This window comes from Mustela lutreola, chromosome 3 (genome assembly GCF_030435805.1).
Source record: "Mustela lutreola isolate mMusLut2 chromosome 3, mMusLut2.pri, whole genome shotgun sequence".
Classification (NCBI taxonomy): Eukaryota; Metazoa; Chordata; class Mammalia; order Carnivora; family Mustelidae; genus Mustela; species Mustela lutreola.
Genome location: NC_081292.1, coordinates 50213526 through 50240590, shown reverse-complemented (window position 1 = coordinate 50240590; position 27065 = coordinate 50213526). Strand labels below are relative to the sequence as shown.

Here is a 27065-nt window from a genome sequence, read left to right as displayed (position 1 = left end):
CCAACGGCAGATGCTTGTCCCCACATGCTATCCACGGTAGGACATTACATTTTACCTTAGTACCATCAGAAATACTAAGAAGGGACACTGTTGAAATTTTTTTTTTTTTTTAACCTGAGAATGTGCAAAAAACACAGTTACCAGAAGCACTGATTCTTCTGGTAAATGACTCAAGTTTGATTTGCTTGGAATTTAACTTAGCTAATAAAAGCTAAATAACAAATTAAATTGAATTACAGTTCTGTATGTACTTATTTATCTATTATCTACCTATTCTTTGGATAAATATGAATTCCCTTTTTGAGCCTTAGTTAAAAAAAAAAAAATGTTTCTGCAGCAATCTCTAAACAGAGCCCTGCATGCTCTCAGATTATCGTCAAAAGCAAAGAAAGTTTTTGAATTTGGTTCTTGCCATGAAAAACTGAACATGAAAAACTGAATTGTCTGCTAGTTTTATAGACTTGTTTTTACCATGGTGATACTAACTTCATTTCAACTAGAATATCTTAAGCATCTATGGAGTCTTTGCCATGTAGTCACTGTTTAAACAGAATTTATAAAAGGGAGCTTTACTGGCACTTTGACTATGAAAGTTCTACATTGTGTAAGAGTAATCTGAGCTTTGTAGAACTTGAATGTTCTTGACCCCCAAACCTGAAATGCCAATAGCATTCCTCAGTCTTTGTTACAGTTGTGTGTCTAGGTATACATTTCTAAATCTTCCCTAAGGAGACAGTACCACCTTGGTTTAGAATCACTTGGTCATGGCCATTCTTTGTCAGTGCAACCGAGTAGGACTCAGCCACTTCACTGTCATATACCCTATTGTTGCAGAGAAGAGTAGTTCATTTCCTGAAGTTGTTTGAAAGTAAATATCTTAATATTAAATGGTTACATTGTGATTGGCCTTTTTATTTTTTGATTTCTAGTTTTCTTAGATCATGGAGAGATAATAAGGATTATAAAAATCTTTTTTGAGGAACTTATTAAGAGTTTCTATTGAGGGGCACCTGGATGGCTCAGTTGTTAATTGTCTGTCTTTGGCCCAAGGTCCTGGGATCAAGCCCCGAGTAGGGCTCCCTCCTCAGCAAGAAGCTTCTCCCTTTTCAACTCCCCCTGTTTGTGTTTTCTCTCTCACTGTCTCTCTCTCTCTCTCTCTGTCAAATAAAAAAATAAAATCTTTTAAAAAAAGAGAAAGAGTTTCCTTTGGTTCCATAATAATCAGATTTTTCTAAATGAAAAATAGAATACATTTCCTCTTTTCACATAGAACAGAATGTGTGTTTTACCTTGTTGATTGTATTACACAGTCCTCTCTAGTCTTGCTTTTTTGTGGAAAATTATGTCAAATTCTGAAAGTGATTATTTAAAAATCTTTTACAATGATAGTGACTTTATAAAGTATTTCTTTTCTTGAGGTTTGGTTTTATACCTCATGTTGCTTGGTTGGTTTTTATATAGCATTTTAGATTAACTGTAGGAGAAAGAATAATAGCTAACACTTTCTGGTGTTTCTGACAGCTGTTGTTTCAACCATACATGAATACATACATGCATTTAAATATATTAAGTCATTTTACAATATTGATTTTACATATATAACTTCATTTATTCCTTATAATTGCCCTATAAATGAAGTATTATTATTATTATTATTATTCTCATTTTATAGATACGGAAAATGAGGCATAGAAAAGTTAAGCAATCTCTCTAAAGTCACAGAGCCATTTAATAACAGAGCCAGGAACTATAGCCAGGTTTTAGAACATCAGGCCCCAGAGCATAGTCTCTTCAGTCTGTGGCCTTTTCAGTGCCGACTCTCTGTAACGTCCTGGAGAACTGTAACTTTTATATTTATACAATATTGCATTTACTATTTTTAGCTTTGAATTCTGCTTTGTCGGCTACTTCAATCCTTTACTGATAAGGTTTTCTTTTAGTTCACGTTTCCCTCATATGTCCATTTATTTTTTTGGTCTTTTTATATATTAGTCTCCTAGGGCAGCTGTAATAAATTATCATAAACCAAATGATTTAAAACAACAGATATTTGGAGACTAGAAGTCTGAATACAAAGTGTCAGCAGAGCTGCTCTCTGTCTCTGGAAGTTCTAGAAGACAAATCTGTTCCATTCCTTTCTCTTAGTTTCTGGTGTGTTGGCAATCCTTGGCGGTCCTCGGTTTATAGATGCACCACTCCAGTCTCTGCCTCCGTTGTCCTATGGTGTTCCCCTGAGTCTTTGTGTCTGTGTCACTCCTCTGCTTAAGAGGACACCAGTCATATTGTATTAGGGTGTACCCTAGATGACTTCTTGTGGAATGCATCAGCAGAGATCTATTTCCAAATAAGGTCATATTCACAGATACTTCAACAAATATTTTGGGGGGAAATGGTCCAACCCATAACACTGTCACTTTATTTATTTACCCTTTCCTTCCTTCCTTCCTTCCTTCCTTCCTTTCTTCCTTTCTTCCTTCTTTCCTTTCTTCTTTCCTTTCTTTAGAGAAGGAGAGAGAGATAGACAGAAAGAGGGAGGGACAGAGGGAGAGGGAGAATCTTAAGCAGGCTCCATGCCCAGCACAGAGTCCACTGTGGGGCTTGATCTCATGATCATGAGATCATGACCTGAGCTGAAATCAAGAGTCAGATGGTCAGCGGACTGGACTACCCAGGCATCACACACTGTCACTTTATTTTTGTATATTTCCTAAAAACAAAATAAAGCTGGATTTTGTTTTTAAAAGCAGTATGAAATTCTTTGTTTTTTATAGGGAAATTTGATCCTTTTACATTTAATGATTAACTAATATATTGGTATTATATTCCTTCCATCCTTATTTCAAGTATATAATTTATTGTTTCTTCTTTCTAACTTTTCCTTATGCTTGCTTAATGAATTTTCTTTTAATTCCTATCTCTTCCACCACAACCGCTTTAATTTGGATATTCTACTAGGCCTCTCTATTTCGTTAGTAATTATATTAACATATTAAATAGTTCCAAATAAATATATACTTACCTATTAATCTCCTAAAGTTAAAAAATAGCTATTCTAGGGGTGCCTGGGTGGCTCAGTCGCTAAGCATCTGTGCCGTCACCTCAGATCATGATCCTAGGTTCCTCAGATCAAGCCCTGATTCAGGCTCCCTGTTCAGTGGGAAGCCTGCTTTTCCCTCTCTCCCTCCCCCTGCATGTGTTCTCTCTCTTGCTGTGTCTCTCTCTGTCAAAAAACTAAATAAAATCTTTAAAAAAAATAGTTATTCTAACTCCCATTCAAGACATAAAGTTTTGAAAGCTTTTACTTCATTGCTGTCTCTACACCAACAACCTTACCTCTATATCCCTTACCCCACCAAAAATGTCAGGTTTTATACATAAACATTAAAGTTTTAGTTCCCAGCTTGTATTACATATTTATATATTATATATATCTTTTCTTTTTCAAATATTCTGTACCTAGTGCTTATTTGCCAACTCCCAGTGTCTGTCATCATTATTACCCATTAAGACTCAATATAAAATTTTATAAAATTCATTATTTATATCCATTATTCTTTAATTCTTAGTTTTTATGTTACTTTTAAAATAATTTTCTTGGGTAAATTAAAAACATGATTTCTGAATCTATACATATCCAAAAAACTTTGTTTCCCTCACATATGTATATTTTGACTTGATCCAGAATTTTAAAATCATGCTTCTTTTCCCCCTAATATTCTACATATCTTATTTCCACATTTTTTTAACATTCCAACATCTTATCACCTCTGGTAATTAACCCATGGTAAATTGAAAATAATATAAGTAGAAAATACATTTAATTCACCTAACCTACTGAACATCATAGCTTAGCTTAGTCTACCTTAAATGTGCTCAGAACACATACATTAGCATACAGTTGGGCTAAATCATCTAACACAAGGCCTATTTATAGTAAAGTGTTGAATATCTCATGTAACTTAATGAGTATTCTACTGAAAGTCAAAAACAGAATGGCTGCGTGGGTACAGTTAAGTGCATTGGTTGTTTACCTTCATGATCATGTGGCCAACTGAGAGCTATGGTTTCCTGCCACTGTCCTTCATCAGGAGACACTAAGGTACCACATATCGCTACCTTGGGAAAAGACCAAAATTCAAAATTCAAAGTACTGTTTCTACTGAATGTGTATAGCTTTTGCACCATCATAAAATCAAAAAATCAAAAAATTGAGCCATCAAAAATCATGTATTTCTCTGTAAAGGTGGCCATGGCATTTTTATTAACATTTTATAACATTGGTTTTGCATCCCCAGTATCCACCTGTTCTGGTTATTTGCCTCATCTCTCTCCTACAAAGAGCTGTGCTCTCTTGTTTGTTTTGTTATAGAATTCCTCAACTCCCCGAAATGCACATGAAGCTCTTTTTCTTATGGGCAGTGAAGGACTAAGAGCCAATCGAAATTTTTTATAAAATTGGTAGCTATTTTGGGTCTGACTTTTCTTTTGACATGTTGAGGAGGACTTTTTGTTCTCACATGTAAATCAAGATAGGCTGTCTACACCCAATAACGCATCCTTTCTCAGGAAATGCCTCTGGAGTCAGTGGCAACCCTCAAATTCTCCAAGGATTATACATTGCAAGGTGCAAGTTATAGTCCTTCTGTTCACTCTAAGAGAATTTACTGGAGCCCCTTTCTTCTCTCCTAGCAACTCAGGGATCAATCACATTCTTCTCTGCCTTCTAGCAGAGGGAAGCAAGTTCTTTTCCAAACCACCTGTACACTTAGTACCCTCTCCCACCTCCACAGGTACAAATGCTGTATTCCATACCTCCATCTCGTTTCAGGAGACATGAGGCCTTAGGTACATATGGATGTTCTTCCAGTTTCCATGTTAGCCATAATCCATGAATTTTGGAATTTAACTAACATTATGTTTTGGAAGTTGAGCCACCCACACAGAGCATATACTCTCATGCTTCTATTTTTCCTTATTCTCCAAGTATTGAGAAATCTAGTGACTTTTTTTTTTTACATTGAAATAAATACTGAAAGGATGTTTATAGGAAAGGAAATCTCTATAGTCAGCTACTTGAAAAAATAATCCAAACTAGCCTATATATACTGAACTATATGTAGGATAAGAATTTATTCTTTTTTTTTTTAGATTTTATTTATTTATTTATTTATTTATTTATTTATTTATTTCAGAGAGAGAGCACATATAAGCTGGAGGAGAAGATGGGGAGGGAGAAGAACGGGGAAAGAATTCCAAGCAGACTCAGCACTGAGGGCAGAGTTCCACTCGGGACTGGTGTGGGAGAGTTCAATTGGGGTCCACTTGGGACTCAGCTTGGGGTTCAACATAAGGCTTGATCTCACAACCCTGAGATCATGGTCTGAGCGGAAACCAGGAGTCCAACTCTTAACCCACTGAACGACCCAGGTGCCCTGATAAGAATCTTAAATACAGTGATGTAATCAGTGGTTTAATTCAGTCTTCTCTCCCTGGTTTTGTGTGACAGATGTGATAATCTTTGGGGAAGACTAAGTGAAACTAGACTCCTTAATATAAACCAGAGATGTTTTGAAATATATGTAGTGTGTTTTATTTTCTAGTAGCAATCATTTGGAAGTATACGTTCTAGAGTCCCTTTGTTGCTCATGAAAGATGAGGAAAAGCATTAAGTAGAAATATTGGACAAATTACGGGATGAAAATATTTTGTAAGGACCATCTAGTAAAATAATTATTTGAAACTTACCATGGATATATTGATTATCTGGTGATGTTAATTTTAACAAAATTATTAGTATAGGAAGACTGACAACAGAGAACAAATTTTTTTATATTTTCTTAATCAGAGACAGAGAGAGCAGAGAGTGAGCACAAGCAGGGGGAGTGGCAGGCAGAAACAGAAGCAGGCTCCCCACTGAGCAAGGAGCCCACTGCGGGAACTCCATCCCAGGGCCCTGTTATCATGACCTGAGCTGAAGGCAGCCACTTAACTGGCTGAGCCACCTAGGCATCCTGAGAACAAACAGTCTATGTATGTTTCATATATTCTATACTTTTAGAGCCTCAATTCGTAAACATTAACTGTAGATTAGTGTTATTTTAGTGAAATATAAATCTAAACAGTATCTGTATATAATTCATTAGCAAACAAAACTAGAATACAGTTGCACGTTCTTTCTAAAATCATGTAGGCAAACTATATTACATGTGCTGTGTGTATATAAATATTCATTATTTAATAGTACTTTTATAATTAGCCTGGTACCTGGGAGTAACAATAATTTTCAAGTTTAAATCACAAATGAAAAATTCTAGTGGAATGTAAAGTATACTATGTTAATATTGGCTTAAGTGAATGAATATTTACTGAGGGACATCTTGCTCTTTTATTAATAGTTGTTTCCTAGCATTTAATGACTTGGCAAGTACAGAAGGGAAATTAATGTTATAGCTTGGACAATTTGTCATTTCTTTTTTCAGATTTTTGATGTGACTAAATTCTGCTGTGAGCAAAAACTATAATTTTATATTTTTATTTTATATACTAATATAACACTATAATTTGTGAAATGTGAATACTGATATGTGTTTAGAATGGGTTTCTCTTTTAAAAAATTAAATTACCACTAGGTATGTCCCTTTGCAAATCAACTTGAACTGAAACTATGCAATTACCTCCCATTTATCTGTGGTTTCTCTTTCCACAGTTTGTTACCCATGGCAAACCAGGGTGCAGAAGCAGATGCTCCTCCTTCTGACATATCATCAGAAGGTCAATAGTAGCCTAGTGTTACTTCATGACACCTACATCGTTCTTCTCATTTCATCTCTCAAACAGGCATTTTCTCACATCATCACAAGAAGGATGAGGGCAGTATAATAAAATATTTTGAAAGAGAGAGACCACATTCACATAACTTTATTAAAGAATATTGTTATAGTTGTTCTATTTATTCATTAACCTCTTTCTGTGCCTAATTTACAAATTAATCTTTATCAAAGATATGTAAATGTTTGTATATATGTATAGGAAAAAACATAGTGTAATAGGGTTCAGTACTATCTCCAGTTTCAAGTATCCACTGGGGGTCTTGGAATGTATCCCCCAACTATTGTAATCAGTTTGTGCTGTTCCATGGAATCATAAGATAAACAAGATGTGACATTGTATTTAAGCATTTTGCAAAAGAGAAGACATGAATACTTATGAGCTTTACTGTAGTTTCTAAGTGGAAAAATGAGTGCCCTCTGGAAAAAATATTAAATCAATTTTAAAATAATTTAAACTCTAATGTCTAAGAGAAAAGTCATTTTTTTAAATATTTTTTTTTTTTTTAAAGAAAAAGACTGCACCCAATGCAAGATGGCAGGGGAGGGCAGAGGTAGAAAGAGCACGAGAGAATTTCAAAGAGATTCCACACGCAGTGTGGAGCCCGACATGAGGCTTAGTCTCATGACCCTAAGGTCATGACCTGAGCCAAAATCAAGAGTCAGCCACTTAACCAACAGAGTAATTTCTGGTCCCCATTTTTTAAATTTTTATTTTATTTTTAAAAATTTTTATTTGCTTATTTATTTATTTATTTTTTTTACTAACAAGAAAAATCATAGTAACTTTTAATGTCTTTGGGGTCCTATCAATGTGCTTTTGATAACAGAGTAGGTGATAGACTAACGCAAAGCCCTAAAGCAACTAATAAGAAATTAAAGAGAGTTCAATTAAATTTAAGAAACAGTTGAGAACTTATCCCCAAGGCTAAGGAAGTGTTGTGTTGTTTTTTGTTTTTGTTTTTATTTTCCCTCAAAAGCATGTTATTTAAATATGGAGACAAAACATCAACCAGAGATACAATGTTAATATCCAGCAAAATATCATTAAACTTCCCCTTCTACCCATTATCTTGGCCAAAATATATATTCTGCTTTTAGGTTTTAAGGAAAGAAATTACTGTTGGCCAGAGGATTTAAAGATAACAGAAGTTTAGAAGGATAAATGGATTAAAAAAAAAAAAAAAACAAAACAGAACCAGAATCAGAGAGACTCCTACTTTTAAGATACAGTACCTCTATATAGAAGAGCAGAGGATTTGCTGTCAGATTGCCTTGGGTGGAATCCCCATTAGGCAATATCCTCACTTTTGACCATGGGGAAATCCTTTAATCCCTGTATGCCTCCATTTTCTATGGGGAAAATGGAATTTATACAATGTATCCACTAAGTTGTTGGTTGGGATTAAATTACTTAGGCTTATAAAGTTTTTAGGCAAGTCTTGTTACAAAGTCAATGTTCAGGAAGGGGTTTTATTATTATTGTTGTTGTTGTTACAACAGAGTACAGTAGTTAAGAGTATGAGATATGAGACAGCTGTAACTGGAATCCAGCAGTGGCTCTGCCATTTACTAATTGTGTTTGGGGGCAAGAAACTTTGTTTCCTTTACCTTGGTTTGGGAAATAAGAATGATAATCTTATTGCCCTCTCCAGAAAGTTTTTGTGAGGATTATGTGAGCCAGCACATAAAGCTCTTAGAACAGTGTCTCATATTCTAAAGTCTTAATAATAAGCTATAATAGCAATAATAATCATTATTATTATTATTATCATTATTGATTACTATTATTATCTAAAGCAAAAACATAGTGCTAGATATGCAGTTAAGAAACTCAGGATACTATAATTAAGCAAAGCAAAAGATAAACTTGGGTAACAGGACAGTGGAAAACTGTGGAGAATATTGAAAGGTTTGAATTTCATCCCAGGCTGAGGGAAAAGACTCCCAGCAAAGTGCCATCTGATCAAAAATAATCGTTTAAGAAATTTATAGGATGGCTATAGTTGTTTGCTAGCACTGCCACAATAAAATACCCTAGTCTGGGTGGCTTAAAGAGCAGAGATCTATTTTCTCACCGTCCTAGGGTCTAGAAGTTGGAGATCACAACGTTGCATGTGTTTCTTCAGGGGCTGTAAGGAAAGCGCTACATCAGCCCTCTCTCACTGGTTTGTCGATGGCCGTCTTTTCCTTGTGTCTTCACATCATCTTCCTTCTGTGTGTGTGTGTGTGTGTGTGTGTGTGTGTCCAGATTTCCTTCTTGTAATTACACTAGTCATATTGGAGTAGGGAATATCAGATCTAGTGACCTTGTTTTAACTTGATTACCTCTTCAAAGGCCCCATGCATAAACACAATCTCATTCTGAGATATTGGGGGCTAAGACTTCAACATATAAATTTTGTAGGGAACAGAACTCAACCCATAACATGGATGTAATATGCATGTAAAACCTAAACAAAGTATGGAGATCTTGGCATACCCTTCAATGGTTTCTTATTTTAAGAGCCAAATTCTTGGACATTATAGTTCAGTAATTAACTTAGGAGAATGAGATTCAGGTCCATTTAGCTCATCTTGGTAAACACAACTGAATTTTCAAATGCACATGGCTTTACAGTCTGAACACTAACAAGCACTTAGTATAAAGAGTAATAAATCCTTACTAACATCACAATATAATATATAGATCCAAAGCAGCCCAACCGAAATAATTATAATGTATTTGTCATGAATAAAAACATTTGTGAGCGTCTCTTCTAGGCTTTTTTTCACCAGGTTTTAATGTGGCTCATTAATATAACCTGAAAAGAGGCAAACAACAAAATATTTGATAAATTCCTAATACCAATACAGCTTGTGAGCATTTAAGATGGTTTTCTCAGTTCCTCTATACAAGTTGTGTTTTTCTTTGTGTTCCGCTAGAAGTTCCAGAAAGGATCTAATCTTTCCACTGTAGGATTATAAACGTTTGTGAGCATGAAATCCTATCAAAAGATCTTAATGACATTTTTTACCTCTGCTGCTGCTTCTGCCGCTTTTTCCCAGATCATGTGCTGACAAGCAGAGCCTTGACTACTCTGCTGGTCTCTTGACTACTCTTCTGGGCTCTCTGCTCTCCCCCAAACCCATTAATTCCGTGCCCAGCTGCAGGATTATTCAAAATAAATTATTTCTGTCAACTCCTCACTCAAAACTCAGAATTGCTACCATTTACCTAATAAGATTCAAAACTCTTGAGTGACTTTTCAAGATATATCTGATCTGGTGCTTCCCATTTCCCACAACCCTTCCCCTAGCTTAATTGTACTCTTATTTAAATGCTTTTAAACTCATGTTCATACACCTCCACTTGAAAGCCTTTTCCTTTATCTCAAAAAATGTGTTATCGATTGTGTTATCTATCTTGTATGTAGAAAAACATTATTAATAATTTTATTTGGTTCTCAAGGTCCAGTTCAGGCAATACCACTCACCCCAAACAAGTCTGCATCCCTTTGTGCTACAAGGGCATCAATATGAAGCCAAACCAGTTGCTGTTATTCCTATTACAGGACTGAAGCCCTTGGATTCATGCTATGGTCTTTCGTATGCACATCTCTTCTCTCCATTTTAGATAACAGATTCATTCTTCAAGTTACTTTTGCACTGCACGGAGTACACTCTTAAAATATTTGCGGAATATTTGTGACCAATATTATTTTTGCCTTCCACATTTTACTTCTTGTTTTTCATGTATTTCATAGTTGATTATGAACTACATCTTTAAAAATACTACAACTCAGAGAAAGTGTGTTCTGGAATTTTGAGTTAGTAAAACAAGGGACAAATTCTGGCCTACACTCCTGGGTCTCAAAGAAGCCAGGATGTTGACGCTCATTTTCAAGCTCTATAATTTAAGATTTGCTGCTTCCTTTACTTAGAAGATCTCTTTCGCTTGCTGAAATTCAAGTCACCCTTCCAGTCACAGTTCAAGGACCCATTCTTTCATGAATATTTTCACAGCCTTCTAACCCCACAAAAACGAATTGTACTTGTCTTTCCCCACATTGTTCACATAAGTTCAATTCATCAGCACCTACTATATGACTACATAACTCCCAAATGAATATTCTGTAAATGAAATAGACGTGGTTTCAGGTTCTTAAAATCTGGTAGGGAAAACTAAAAAATAGGAGATAACTTCCAAATCAAGCGATAGGTACATTTCACTTACTCCTCCATTATTTTATATATTTCATGTTCATATGTACTGTAATAAGTTGCTTACACATTTACTCCCTTCACTCATTATAAACTCCATGAGGTTAAGGAAGCCGTTCATTGTAACAAGAAGCTCATGGCTTGGAGAGTCAGGGAGAGACTCAAACAAACAAAAATTGAAACATGGCTTTGGAATCAGGCAGCCTACTCTAAACTTGATTTTGTTGCATTTTTATTAGGCAGTCTTTTGTTTTTTTTTTTTAAGGAATTATCAAATAGATTTTTTTTTTAAACTTACATCCCAGTTAACATACAGTGTAATGTTAGTTTTAAGTGTACAGTATTGTGATTCAGCACTTCTGTACAACACTCGTGCTCAGCACAAGCGCCCTCCTTAATCCCCATCACCTATTTCAGCCATTCCCCCACCCACCTCCCCTCTGGTAACCATCGGTTTGTTCTTTATGGTTGATAGTCTGTTTCATGGTTTGCCTCTCTCTCTTTTTTGTCCCTTTGTTCATTTTGTTTGTTTTTTAATTTCCAAATATGAGTGAAATCATATGGTTTTTGTCTTTCTCTGACTGACCTATTTTACTTAACATAATACTCTTTAGCCATGTCATTGCAAATGGCAGTATTTTATACTTTTTTATGTTTGAGTAATATTCCATTATAATAACACATCTATTATATATATATATATATATATATATATATATACATATACACATATTTATGTGTATATGTATATATAACATCTTCCCTTTTTTTTTCAGATCTAGGGTTAGGGTTCATGTTAGGACCAGTATAGGGTTAGGGTTAGGAACAGGCTGAGGATTAGATTTAGGGCCAGAGTGAGGGTATGTGCCTGGTACAGTTCAGAGACCCCTCCAGAGTGTTTTAGGGTAAGTGTTTAAGGGTTAGATGTATTGCTAGGCAGTCTTAAACATATTATTTAACTTCTCTAACATTCACCATTCTAATCCATCAAACAATTTTAATAATATATATTTTGTATTTTATCATAAAGATTAATTAAGATGGTATATGTGCAGCTGGCAATGGTATGCTAGATGCATGGCTGCATACAGCAGGTATCTGAATAATAGTTATTGAATAAAATAATGCACTCATTCTTCATTTCATTTTCTCTTTCTAAAAATACATAGAAAGAATTAATGTAGATGTATGCAGGCCTAGGTATTATGAATACATACATATGCACATATATGTAATTCTTTTTCTAGCAAATTCCATCCATGGGTGTGGTAATTGCCAAACTATATTTACATATATAAATGGAGAATTATACATATTGCTTCAATTTATTTTAGCGAAATTTCTTAAAGTCTGACTTTGAAAACTATTTATAAAGTTGGCAAAATTGTTTTTGCATATTAAACTAGCTTAAAATATATGAATAAGAGGAAAAGGACAAAGAGAAGCTGAAGTAGACAAATTGCATTGATAATGGTAAAGATTTCTTAAAATCTATTTTATGGAAGTCAATGGTCTTCATTTTTTCTGGGTGAGACTAAATTAAAAATAATAAGGTTCCTTAGTGCATCTTGAAGGAAAGAGCTAAAACTGACAATCATATTATTCATACCAAACGAAGTTTTATAGCACAATAAAGAATGTAGAATTCATAGTCAAAAGACCTGGGTTTGAGCCTGAACTCTACCTGTTCAGATTATTACATTACACATAGTCACTCTGTAGCTTTGAGAATGTCATGTAAATTGTCAGATTCTCAAGTTCCTTTACTGAAAAAGTAGTAAATGTAAAAGTAACTGATTAATTAAGTTCTATGCAATTATTTTTATTCCTTTTTTACATTTAAATAATTTATCAAAGGCTGGGGGAAATAAATAAGAAGAGAAACAAATTACTGTGAATTATGTTGAAGTCTGCATGCTTACAGTTTTAAGTTTTCTAAACAGTTCCAAGAAGCATGGTGTTGGTGAAGGAGGGTATATGATTATTTAGACCAGGGTTTCTAAGGCTTGATGCTATTGACATTTTTAATCAGATAATTCTCGGATGTGGTGTTGTGGGGGGAGGCTATCCTGTATGTTTTATGAGGTTGAGCAGGCCAGATGCCCATTAGATGCCACTAACACTGTGACAATCAAAAATGACTCCAGACATTACAAATATCCCATGCAGGGCATTACCTTCTGTAAAGAACCACTGATCTAGACAGTTAGCTGAAGCTTCTTTATTTGTCCCTGAATAGACTTGACCCATAGGTGACTAAAATAAATTGCAATATTTTTCATCACATAAATCAGAGATGCACACATTTTTTGATATAAAAGATGGTATCATCTCATATGCCTAATTTCCTTTTTGGATTATATCTCATCTCGCAAGAAAAAGCACAAACATTATCTTGTTGACTGTATCAGAATGTAATAACATTTATCAGTAAATCAGTGAACTCATTTAAGTCTGAAATGATTTAATGTGGTTTCTTTTTTTTCCCCCCTGAGTAAAATACTAACTACAGTGATGGTTTTGGAAAAATATTTGAGATTATCTGTATGATGTATACTGACTCCCAGTTTCTCTAGTATCCTGCTTGCCTCAAAGTGAGCTAGAGTTATATATTCTAGGAACTTTATTTTTATTCACTTATCATTTTGCTGATATTGAAGAATAATTCTAATTTCAAGCCCTAAAATCACCCGTAGAAAAATTAAGTATCATCAGCTGGACAACAAAATATTTTTTATTATGACACTATGTTTTCTTTTGTCTGTAATTTTCTTTTGCAGTTTTTGTTGTAAAATTAAAGAAAAGAGGGGAAATATTTTTCCTTTGAAGATAGTATTATTTTTGTTTGTCTCAATTTTTTTAATTTTTTATTTTTTATAAACATATATTTTTATCTCCAGGGGTAAGGTGTATGAATCACCAGGTTTACACACTTCACAGCACTCACCAAAGCACATACCCTCTCCAATGTCCATAACCCCACCCCCCTTCTCCCAACCTCCCTCCCCCCAGCAACCCCTCAGTTTGTTTTGTGAGATTAAGAGTCACTTATGGTTTGTCTCCTTCCCAATTCCATCTTGTTTCATTGATTCTTCTTCTACCCACTTAAGCCCCCATGTTACATCACCACTTCCTCATATCAGGGAGATCATATGATAGTTGTCTTTCTCCGCTTGACTTATTTCGCTAAGCAAGATACGCTCTAGTTCCATCCATGTTGTTGCAAATGGCAAGATTTCATTTCTTTTGATGGCTGCATAGTATTCCATTGTTTGTCTCAATTTTTAATTTAAATTCTAGTTAGTTAACATACAGTGTAATATTAGTTTCAGGAGCAGAATTTAGTGACCCATCACCAACACTCAGTGTACATCACAAATGGTCTTCTTAATACCCATCACCCATTTAGACCATCCTCTGACCACTTCCCTCCAGCAGCCCTGTGTTTTCTGATTAGTTAAGAGTCTGTTTTCTAGTTTGCCTTTTTTGTTCTTCCTCCTATATTCATGTTTTGTTTCTTAAATTCCACATATGAGTGAAATAATATAGTATTTGTCTTCCTCTGACTTATTTTGCTTAGTCTGATACCCAACAGCCTCCATTCACATCAATGCAAAATGGCAAGATTTCATCCTTTTTGATGGCTAAGTAATATTTCAGTGTGTGTGTGTGTGTGTGTGTGCGTGTGCATGTGCATGTGCGTGTGTGTGTGTGTGTGTGAGAAAGAGAATGTGTGTGTGTATATCACCTCTTCTTTATCCATTTATCCATTGATCGACATTTGGGCTCTTTCCATAACTTGGCTATTGTTGAAAATGCTGCTATAAACATTGGGGTGCATGTATCCCTTTCAGATCAGTTATCCTTTAGGTAAATAAATAAAAAATAGTAGTGCAATTGCTGGGTATAGGCATAGTTCTATTTTTAACTTTTTTAGTCACCTCCACACTCTTTCCCAGAGTGGTTGCACCAGTTTGCATTCCCGCCAACAGTGTAGGAGGGTTCCCCTTTCTCTACATCCTTGTCAACATCTGTTGTTTTCCTGTGTTGTTCATTTTAGCCATTCTGACAGGTGTGAGGTGGTATGTCATTGTGGTTTTGATTTGTATTTCCCTGATGATGAGTGATGTTGAGTATCTTTCCATGTAACTGTTATCCTTCTTTATGTCTTCCTTGGAAAAATGTCTATTCGTGTCTTCTGCCCATTTTAAATAAGACTATTTGTTTTCTGGGTATTGAATTTTGTAAGTTCTTTATAGATTTTGGATACCAGCCCTTTATCAGATGTCATTTTCAAATATCTTCTCCCATTCCATCAGTTGCCTTTTAATTTCATTGATTATTTCCTTCACTGTGAAGAAGCTTTTTATCTTATGAAGTCCTAATAGTTCGTTTTTGCTTTTGTTTCCTTTGCCTCTGAAGATATGTCTAGTAAGAAATTGCTACAGCTGAGGTCACAGAGGTTGCTGCCCAATGTTCTCCTCTAGGATTTTGTTGGTTTCCTGTCTCACATTTAGGCCTTTCATTCATTTTGAATTTATTTGTGTGTCTGGTATAAGAAAGTGGTCCAGTTTGATTTTTTTGCATATAGCTATTCAGACTCTTAAATACAGAGAACAAACTGGCGGTTACCAGAGGGGAGTTGGGTGGGGAATGGGTGGACTAGATAAAGAGGACTTAGAGTACACTTGTCCTAATGACCACTGAGTGCTGTGTAAAATTCTTAAATCACGTTGTATACCCGAAACTAATGTAACACTGTATGAAAAATAAAAACTTTAAATGTAGCAATGAGCCCTTATATTACTCAGAATAAAACCCAGAGTACTTACTTTGGCCAATAAGACTCTCTACCATCTTTTCCATATCCCTTTTCCCTCTTCTCCACTCTCCAGCTCACCTCTTGACTTGTATTCTTCTCCCATTTGCTCATTCCAACTCCAGCCGTACTGTCCTCTTGGCTGCCTCTAAAACACATCAGGTATACTTTTGAGTCAGGCCTTTGCATCTACCATTCTTCAGCCTCATATAGTCTTCTATCCCACTACCTCTTGATAGTCCCATGACTTGCTGCCTCCCCATGTTGAGACTTTTGCTCAAATGTTTTTTTCACTTTATCGGTGACATTTCCCTTTCCTTTCCCATATATACATACATACATACATACAATGGTAATATATATATATATATATAATATGTATCTATTATATAATATTCTATATTATATCTATATAATATTCTATTATATATCTATATATAAAATCTATTATATAATATATAATAGATACCTATTATATATAGATATATATTAGATATATATATAACCTATTATATGATCTATATATCTATATAATCTAATATATCTAATATATACCTGCAGATATCTGTAGGTATCTGTAGATATATAGATAGATATAATAGGAATCAATTATATAATCTATATATATCTATATAATCTAATATATATCTATGTAATATTATATAATCTATTATATAATATATAATAGATACCTATTATATAATATACATACATATGTATATTAATATATACATATATACACATATATATAATTATATACATATATAATATATAACATATGTATATCAGTATACACAAATCTTACTCCCAAGCTAGGTTTTCCCTAACCTCTTTTCTGCACTTTATATTTAGATTTATAAACAAATAAAAGATACTTGGTTGTTGTCCTCTTCCTCTGCTAGATGGGTGCTCCATCATTTCAATGACTTTTGTCTCTGTTGTTTATGACTATATCCCCAGCTCTTGGGAAGGAATCCAGCAATAGCAGATCTTCATGAATATTGTTGAATAAATATGTTAGACACTTGAGTCAAAAATGAAAGCAGTTCCTGATCTTGTTAGGGAGAGAGACATTTAAAGAAAAGATCATTTCAAGTGTCATTTGAAAGAAGTATGAGTAGAAAGACGATGAGCTTTTTAACAAAAAGCTTAAGGGTTGAGGATGATTTTACTCTGTAGGCAACATTGGAGCTGAGTACTTAAAAATTAAATGACATTTTGCCAGGTGGAGAAGGTGAGAGTGTAGGGCAGACAAATAAGAACAACAGAAACACAGGTAAAGATGTCTGAAAACACAAGACACATTAAAGGGACAATGAACAGTTGTGACTAGAGCCTAAGATAATTAGATAGGCAAGCAGGTAAGTCAAGGGAAGGTAATTTGGAGCTGACTGGGAAGCAAAGTAATTTTCTTAAATTCTCAAATTAATAAATTTAAAATTATAGAACTCATAATCTTTAGTAATTGGTTCTAATTTTCCCAAGCCCTTAGCTTGTCTACATTAAGTTACTTATACATAACAATTAAGTAACAGCAAGTTGATTAAAATCATTCCGTATTATTCTTGGTAAAAAATACTCCTGACTCTCACGATCTAATACTCTATATAAAAATAAAGGCACTATATTATATGCAATGTATCTTCAAAGATAAAGATATTAGATTTTTGAAGAAATGAAGTGGAATTAGGGAAAAATACAAAAGTGTGGCTGCCCAAGTTATATATCCTCTTATTCTTTTATCATAGGCTTTCTGATTAAGAAACAGCATATTCCCAAGCTAATTTTCTTATTGCACTCCTTGTTTGCTTCTCTGTCTCTCCATGAAACAGTCAATTCCAGTTTAGTGCCTGGTATATTCACAAAGCTTTAAATAAGATTTGCTGGTTGGGTTGAAATTGCATCCAGTGGCCTGCCTACTTACACATACACCTACAGATCTTCTGAAATTTGCCAATTTCTTGCTGTGTTTAAGAGACTGAGCTAAATTCTGTTAAACATACAAGGAGAAAAAGAATGAGAGAAAGATGGAAGAAAGAAAAAAAGAGAAAGAGAAAGAAAGGGGCAGGGAGGGTGGGAAGGAGGGAACAAGGAAGGGAGAGAAGGACAGAAGGAAGGCAGGAAGGAAGGACGGTAAGTAGGAAGGTAGGAGAAGAAGGAACCGGATGCCTTCTCTCCATTCAAGGGAGTTTGGTTGTTGAGAGCCTATGATAGGATAAATTTATTAATATGTTTTGCCTCAAACAACTGTCCAAAATTCCTTCTTTTTGAAATGTTGTATTGTCAGAGATCAGAATAATTTATTAATGTGGAATCTCAATAATTTTTATGGATCTGGTTTATGATGAAAGACAGGAAAATTTCACTATTTACTAATCTAATTCAAGAGCTCTTCTTAAGCCTATTATTATAATTTTCTAATTAAGGAGGACATACTTTAAAGTCCAGGACATTATAGTAAGCATCAGGAGTCTCATCAGTCAATAATAGAAGAAGGAGTTATTAAAACACAGAAAATATTCAAAAGCATGACTCTTGAAATTCCACAATATCTAATCATGGCTTCACTCTCAAGAAGCTTATAATTTAATATGAAAAGTGGACATACTAAGTAAAAATCAACAGACAGTGTATGTCTAGTGGTAAATATGAGATGCCATTGAATACAGGGGAGAGATGCACCCTCCAGAGGGTTAGTCAAAGAAGAATCCATAGAGGAGGCAAGACTTTCAATGAAGCTCTAAAAGGCATACAGAATTTTGATATAGACATATTTGAGGGAGAGAGAGAGTCTTTTCTGGGATAATAATATCAATAAAAACAATAGCAATAATAATAATGAGTAATAGAAAGAATGTCTTCCGCTACTATCATTTATTGGGTTTGATGATGTTCTGGGCATGGTCCTAAGTGCTTTATGTGAACTGCTTTATTAAATTTTTATAACAGGCCTCTAAGGTGAAGGATGGAAATTACAGATTGTTGAACTTGAATCTTAGTGATTACAGGTGACTCCCCAAAGAAACATTGATGTGAACTAGAGTCTACCCGGTTCCATGCATTATTTAATTAAGCACTAACCTTTTCTGTTCAAGGGAAGAGTATGTTTTCTGAGGAAATGGAATGCACAGCTGGAAATATACTTAGGAGCAGACCCTGGATACCAGTTCATAGTTTGGTTTGTGCACCTCTGTGTGGGTTTCTGGAGTTTTTCCTATAGAAATGGGGACATTCTGGTAGTATTCAATTGAAAAGGTTTATGATTTATTACAATGAAGGGACTATGCCATAGACTGAGCAAATTGAAGGCAGAAGCCTAATTAAAGGTGGGCAGAGAGTGGACGGGGGGGAATGTAAAAAGGAAGGAAAATGAACTGGGAAAATTTGGATCTAAGGCTCTCCTTAATTCTGAACTCACTTATATTTTGGGGACAATATCAGAATTTAAAGTTGCAAAAATTTTTTAAATTCTAAGTTTAGAAATCTATGCTTGTAAAATATGCATCCATTTTGCTGGAGTAGGGGATCGATGTAACCCACAGTGCAGGAGAGAAGTTATTAACAGGAGCCAAACAAGGTGGGGGCAGAAAAGAAGCAGAGAAGCGTTTGAGAGGGAAGCACATCAGATAGAGAGGTGATTTATCTCAGATATTCCATCTGGAAACCAGACACAATAACACAAAGCCACCCCCATATCTATAGATAAGTGAATTCTACTGAAGATAGGTACAAACAGGACTTTAGGCAAGTAGGCCAGGTAAGTGGCAGGCCTTCTCCCAAGGACAGCACTGAAGTGCAATAAGAAAACAACTTTCACAGCTGCTCAAGAAGCAACGAAAACTAGTTTTAACCTGTGTTTTGCCGGACCTTGATGAACCTTTGCTGCTACCCATTCCAAGATTGAAGCTGGGCCACTTGCATAGGGCTGGAGACCGGTTCAGACTTTCTTGGTAGAGGCAGGAAAGAGCTTACAGAATTTATGCAGATCAGATCCTTGTTGTCTCTAAGCTTAAATACCGTTAACTAATTAAACCAAAATTGACTCGGATCATAAAATGTGTTCCTGGAGTATTAAACATGAGTCTAAAAGCCAGGCTTGACTTCTTAGATACATGTTAAGTTCCTACGTGCTTAACCCAGATTTCTAGTGGTTTGTAATGTTTCTATAAAATGGGTATTGGTGGGTTTTTGGTTTTTGTTGTTTTTTTTAAGGAGATAAAGACACGAAAATAAGTCAACTGCATTCCTGGGCCAAGGTGTGGCTCTACTTACTAAGAAATATATTCTGTTAGTTTCCAGCCACAGCCCCATTTCTTCTGCACTGAAATCTAATGTTATAAGATAAAATATTTTCTATTAAATTTGATAGGTTTAAGTAAAACTACATGATGTGCTTCCATCAAAAGAAATGAAAATCATTCTTCAAAGTGGAATCAATTTGCAATTGTGACAGATGATGTTTTTCAAATTTAGCTGCAGTTCCACAATGGCACTTTGATGTCGTTGAAATAATTGACATAAGAAGCAATTCTCTATTTTAAACTGTGTTCTACTTTCAGTTTGGTTCTTCATAATAGGAACACTCCATGGGGTCCTGGATTCTTGTAGTTTTTTTTTATTTTTTTTTTATTATTTTTTTTATGGATTCTTGTAGTTTTTATTTTGCAAGCTACTTTGCATTATAAATTAAAATCTGCTTTTTGTAAAAGGAATTTCTGATTTTATAATAAAAAATGTTTTCTCACTTTTTTATACTGGGAAAAAAAAAGTCTGTGCTTCCTTTGAGCAATTAATGTATATTGATGCATACATTATCATTTATATTATATCACATATCTTAGTTGACAAATAGCTCTATTCAAAGCAAACATAAATTGCATTTCGTTTTTATTATTTACCAAAGAAATTTCCTGAAGACTAAAGAGCCAAGCTAAATGCTCAATTTCTTGCAGCATTTCTGGGGAGAATCCAAGCAGAGATCATCTTAAACTTGAAGCAAAGGTAACAGAGAAGAATCAATAGGCTAACATCAAGCTCTATGCCCCCCAGTCTAGAGGCATCTCTGTGGAGGCATGGATACCCGAAACCCCACCTACTGAAAACCCCTAGGCAGATGCAGATGTTCTATAGTGATAGCTTTGAAATCTTCATTCTCTGGTTTTTGTGGATTTGTGGCAAACTTTCCAGTGGTTCTCAGAAAAATGAGAAAATAGGAACACTGCAGTGAATTTTCCATAAACATAAATATATTTCTGTTAAAGAACTCCCCTTAAATAGGAGATTTTCCTCTTCTTAAGCTCCTTCTTTATAAAATAATTATTATTGTTAATAGGAGGCTGTTTATTGTTTTTAACATCCTTTCTCAGGAAAATGAAAAGTTGTCAGTCCTGTGTTGGTTCCCACTTGTTTTTCTTTGAAACCATGCTAAATATCAAAAACCTGGAATGGGAATCACTACTGTAGAACATACCAGTGGTAACTTTGGTGAATTTTCTTTCCTCCAGCCCCATGGCTTAAAAAGGGACATGTACAACTTATTACCTCATTTTTTTTTTAAGTAGGCAAAGTAGCAAGAGTTCTGTTGGAAGTCTCTTGCATCTAAGACATTTCTTCAGACGATAAACTTTGTATCCTGGTTTCAATAAAACACCAGGGGACTAGATTACAAATATCATTGACTACTGAAATATGTATTACAACATAGAACTCAATGTGGTATTAACATACCTGTCATGATTTTATCATTCCTCAATCTGAATCCATTTTACAGTGCAGATTAGCTAGCTACCTGCCAAAACTGAGTTTCATATCACTTAGTTATTTAATAAGATGTTTCCAGATGACTCCATCCCTTTGCGTAACTTTCAGTGAAAAGATTTAGTATCTAATGCTCACGTCACTGAAACCTACTGTAATTGCCAATGTCTTCCGGTATTCTAGGATTGCTGGAAATAACAAGAAACTGGTAAGATTGAAAGTCCTATGTGATTTGACACTGTCTTGAGAAAACATGGGGTTTCTGTGAGTCATGTTCTATGTGAGTTGATGGTACATTTGACATTCTGTTGCTTTCTTTCCCTTGTCCCCTTTCCAGTGAAATCAGATGAGCTACAGACAATCAAGAAAGAATTAACCCAGATCAAAACGAAAATTGACTCCTTGCTAGGGCGCCTGGAGAAAATTGAGAAGCAGCAGAAGGCGGAGGCAGGTAAGTGAAAAGGATTTATGGCCAAAGACATGCCATGGTTAAACCAGTGAGACAGTGTCAATCACAGGGACAGCTCAGGGCCAGAGTGACACTCACTGAGTTTAGCAGGTTAATACAGACACATGAAGAAAGTGTTTAAGCCAAGAGTTGCAACAAGGTAATCTGAGTTTTTACTCATTAGAGAACATGAACCCATTTATCTAAATTTCACATTTTTAAACAAGGAGAAAAGTTTTGGTGATAACAAGCATAGTTGTATCATAATTAAAAGTTAATAGCTCACTATCAAGAATCTTTTAAGAAAATAAAATCAATTACTGGAATAATATTGTCAGACTAAAATAATATTCATATTTAAATAAACTAACTGCAAAAATATAACAGATTCCAGAAATGAAGATTAGAAAGCCCAGCCCCTACATTGCTACAACCCTGCAAAACCAGTACTCAGTTTCAGGGTCCTCCCCATCAAAAGCATGCCCCTGGCCACCCCCTGCCAAGTCATTTGATTCTGTCTTTTACAACTTAATGCCCCCTCTCCTTTGAATTATTAGCCTTGACCCTGTTTCTCTTCTAATACAATTCTCATGCCCTTGTCATGTGGCTACATATAGTTTTTAAATCATAGACTGTGAGAACTGAGATACAGTTAGAGCTGAGCGAGTACACAGTTTGAAAATCGTGTTCTGCAAGCCTCACATACCTCAGGGGCTCCCTGGAGACAGGATGAAGGTTAGAAGGAGGCCCAGGAGGCAGATGAACTCATGCCTCCTCCAAATCCAGCCCTTGTTCTACCTGTGTATCGATTTTATTATTGGGTTTCAACATATGACTTCATTTGCTTAAAGAGCTTCACTTTTCAGGGGTGCCTGGGTGGCTCAGTCAATTAAGTGTCCCACTCTTGATCTCAAAGGAAAAAAAAAAGAGAGCTTCACTTTTTAAAAAATATAGTTCTGAAAGTCATTGATCAAATCCAGCTTCCTCATTTCACAGATGAAAAAAACAAAGGTTCAAGGAGGTAAATTGATTTTTCCATGGTCACTTGACTAGTGAGTGATGGACCTGGGTCTCAAACCACAGTCTCATGAGTGACTCCTGTGCTCTTCCCATTTATAGTTTTAATCTCAGGTCCCACCTAGGACCTGGTCTCAGTATTTCACTGAGGTGAGGCCCCCTGGTTACTCCTTACTAATGAGAACTGGTTGGGCTCCTGGGGCTCCTAAGCTACACAGCAAAGAGGAACCTGCCTGTGTGTTCACTCTATCACTGGGGTGAGGACTAGAGCTTTTATCTCCTAGTGATGAGCCATGTAGGACTCATGAAAAAAAAGCAGATGTGAGTTGGTGGCACAGCATAGTGAAAGAGAGAAATAAGCTCTGGTTCAGATTCTCACGCACCACTGAGCTAGCCTCATTTTTCTCATTTATAAAATAAAGATAGTAATCCTTACCTCACATTGTGAGAAACAAATAAAGTATCATATGTAACTTATACAGCACAGTTATGAGCAGGGAATAAAGGGCCAAGAATCAGAGCTGTTTGGCATTGGCAGTAACGCAAGCATATACAGGCAAATGAACATTTCCTACTATTTTCACATGACCCATTTTTTTAATTAATTTTTTTTAATTTTTTTATAAACATATAATGTATTTTTATCCCCAGGGGTACAGATCTGTGAATTGCCAGGTTTACACACTTCACAGCACTCACCATAGCACATACCTTCCCTAATGTCCATAACCCCACCCCCCTCTCCCAGCCCCCCTCCCCTGAGCAACCCTCAGTTTGTTTTGTGAGATTAAGAGTCATGTATGGTTTGTCTCCCTCCCAATCCCATCTTGTTTCATTTATTCTTTTCCTACCCCCCCAAACCCCCCACGTTGCATCTCCACTTCCTCATATCAGGGAGATCATATGATATTTGACTTATTTCACTAAGCATAATACCCTCTAGTTCCATCCACCTCATCACAAATGGCAAGATTTCATTTCTGTTGATCACAAGACCCATTTTCTAAAAACATGAGCTATATACCTAGTACATGGATGGCAGCTTCTCACTAATGTGGATGGGAAAGAGTAGATAAAACAATCATTTTATTAAAAATTTCTATTATTAACATATTTTCTACTGAGAAAAGATACGGGCAAAAGATTGGAGTAGACATTTTTCTAAAGAAGATATACAGAGATGGCCATCAGGGACATGAAAAGAAGCTCAGCATCACCAGTCGCCAGGGAAATGCAAATCAAAACCACCAGGTAATATCACCTCACGCTTGTATCAAAAAGACAAGAAACAACAAGTGCTGGTGTGGATATGGAAAAAAGGGAACCCTGGGGCACTGCTGGTGGGATTGTAACTTTCCACTATGAAAACAGACGGAGGGTCCTCAAAAGATTAAAAATAGAACTACCATATGATCCAAAAATCGCACTACTGGGTATTTATTTGAAGAATAAACAAAAACACTGCCTACCCTTCTTAATACAGAAATTTAGACTTTAGAAAGTTTTTTATATGCTGTCTATGGCACTAATCTAAAGTGTTGCTGTAACTGAAATATCCTGTGATGTCGCCTAAATCAATATTTCCCTTTGAGGAACTTCTGTGAAATTCGTTATTATGTAAAACAACCCTTACAGCAAAGGACTTTGATAACCAATTTGCACTTCAGTTTAAAGGATTATGGAGAACTCATTTAAATATAAATCACCTCAAAGAGAAAAATGTGATCCTTATTCTATCATATTATACCTTCCAGTTTCCTGCAATGAATAATACCTTTCACATATCTTCTTGGAAGATCACCTATAAATGTAACACCATAATTCAAAGCTTGGCTTTTTCTTTTCATGAAAGGCTGTCACCTTATTTTTGTACGTGTTTAAACTTTCCCAGTCATGAGAGAGTTATTTTTAAAATGATAGGCTTAGTCTTTTGATATTTATGTCTTTCTTACTTTAACATGTTAGGAAGAAAATGGAATTATTTAATTTGTAATTTCATTCACTTAGTAACTGTCTCCTGAACAGCATTCATATTTAGGGAGATAAAATGATTACTTTCTATATTTTCTTTATGAAAAGAAATCAGGGTTTTAAGGAAAGAGTCAAGACTAGATTATAGAAAATGGAGAGAAATAGAATAAAATTCTTAAAAACTCTCAATACCTTACTAAATTTAAGAGAGTACTCATTTTAATGCTTATTTGGTTGCTGAGCTAATTATTTTGTAGCTAACTAAGGTGTCTATTTCATTATTACTCTTTTATACATCTCTCATTCCCAATCTCAGTTTTTGGATAATGAAGGTTTCTAGCATAAAGCACTGGCAGGAAGGAGATGGAAGATCACAAACCAAAGACTGAAAACCACACAACAATGGAGATTGTCCAGTATTCAAGCTTCATACTTTCATACTATCTTTTTTTTTCTTTTTTGTTTGTAGTGAATTTCTAAGCTATGAGGAATAATTGTAATGAAGCATAATACTTGACTTGGAATTCTCTATACTTTCAACTGCTTCTAATAAGCATTTGTATGATGTCCTGTCTCCCTGTTCGAGATTGTAAACTTCCTGAGCATAAGGTCATGTGTTCTCTTCCTTCTCTAACTCCCCAACAACATGTACTATATACCAGGCACCACCTGGCAAGTCATCTCAACCCCTCAAATGTAAACTAGAGGAATGGATTATGACCTCAAACATACTATCCTAACTTGAGTTACAGTTAGCATAATTCTACAATGGATAGTTATTTTTTTCTTGAATAATTCAATGAACACAACTTTGAGATATAGGGACTATGTAGATTATTGAAAACGACAAATAACACTTATATCTGTGTAGCCTACCATTGTGCCTCACTCCTGGATGATTCTTTTAAAAGAGCTATATATAAATGGTCACGTAGGAATGGCACAATTTACATGTGGTTTACACAGCAATGTTAAATGACAAAAAAGTGTAAAAGAGGCAAGAAAGAAAACTAGAAACTCGGTATTATACAATAGGCACAATTAATCCACAGGCAACTACATTATTTTTTAAAAAATCAAACTTCAAGCATAAAGTCTCTGGTGTGAAAAGGCAGGTAGACATTACGTATTTCAATTTTATTCTCAGTGGTGTCCCTGATACACTGCAAGCCTGTCCTGCTTGGAAATTCCAATGATAATAGCCAATGTCGGACCTCAGCGTTAGAGAGGTCCCAAACCAGGTCCCATAAGATAAATTCATCCCCCAAGATGTTTGGTAAAAGACACAGAATTTTAAAAAATAACATCCAAGATGGGGCACCTAGGTGGCTCAGTCATTAAGTGTCTGCCTTCAGCTCTGGTCATGATCCCAGGGTCCTGGGATGGAGCTCCACATCAGGCTTCCTGCTCTGTGGGAAGCCTGCTTCTCCCTCTCCCACTCCCCCTGCTTGTGTTCCCTCTCTCTCACTGGGTCTCTCTCTGTCAAATAAATAAAATCTTTAAAAATGGGGTGGGGTGGCACCTGGGTGGCTCAGTAGGTAGAGCATCTGCCTTTGGCTCAGGTCATGATTCCAGGGTCTTAGAGTCAAGCCCCACATTGGGCTCCCTGCTCAGCCGGAAGCCTGTTTATCCCACTTCCATTGCCCTGCTTGTGTACCCTCTTTCTCTGTGTCTCTCTCTTTCAAACAAATACATAAAATCTTAAAATATATATATATATATATATATATATATATATATATATGTATACATATATATATATATATCACCAAGAATTATAATATTGCAAATAAATAGCAAAATACATAACTGCTTTTGAAAAGTTGGAATCTTTCCATATTGCTATCATTTGGTGCATGGCATACTCTTTTCAGTTTGCTAATATTTTTATTCAGCCAGTTCACACATGAATGTTATTTACTGGGTTGGTCCCTATTTGCATTTATGTCTCAGATACCTATGATAGGTTCTCCTTATAGGGCACTAAGCCAATGTTCTTTTGTTTTCACTTGGTTTGGTTCCC

At 35.3% G+C, this 27065-nt stretch overlaps 1 protein-coding gene across 13 annotated transcripts in view; it reads left to right on the top strand.

The window, feature by feature from the left end:
• The window catches only part of RALYL (RALY RNA binding protein like), a 713948-nt gene that overhangs the window by 637635 nt on the left and 49248 nt on the right, over nucleotides 1–27065 (top strand). For 12 of the 13 annotated variants that reach the window (XM_059166125.1, XM_059166124.1, XM_059166115.1 and 9 more), the window contains one exon: nucleotides 21944–22057. In XM_059166125.1, coding sequence (XP_059022108.1) covers nucleotides 21944–22057 — 114 coding nt within the window. Of the gene's footprint in view, nucleotides 1–21943; nucleotides 22058–24201; nucleotides 24538–27065 lie in introns of those variants that run through there. The other variant, XM_059166123.1, reaches the window with a different exon arrangement.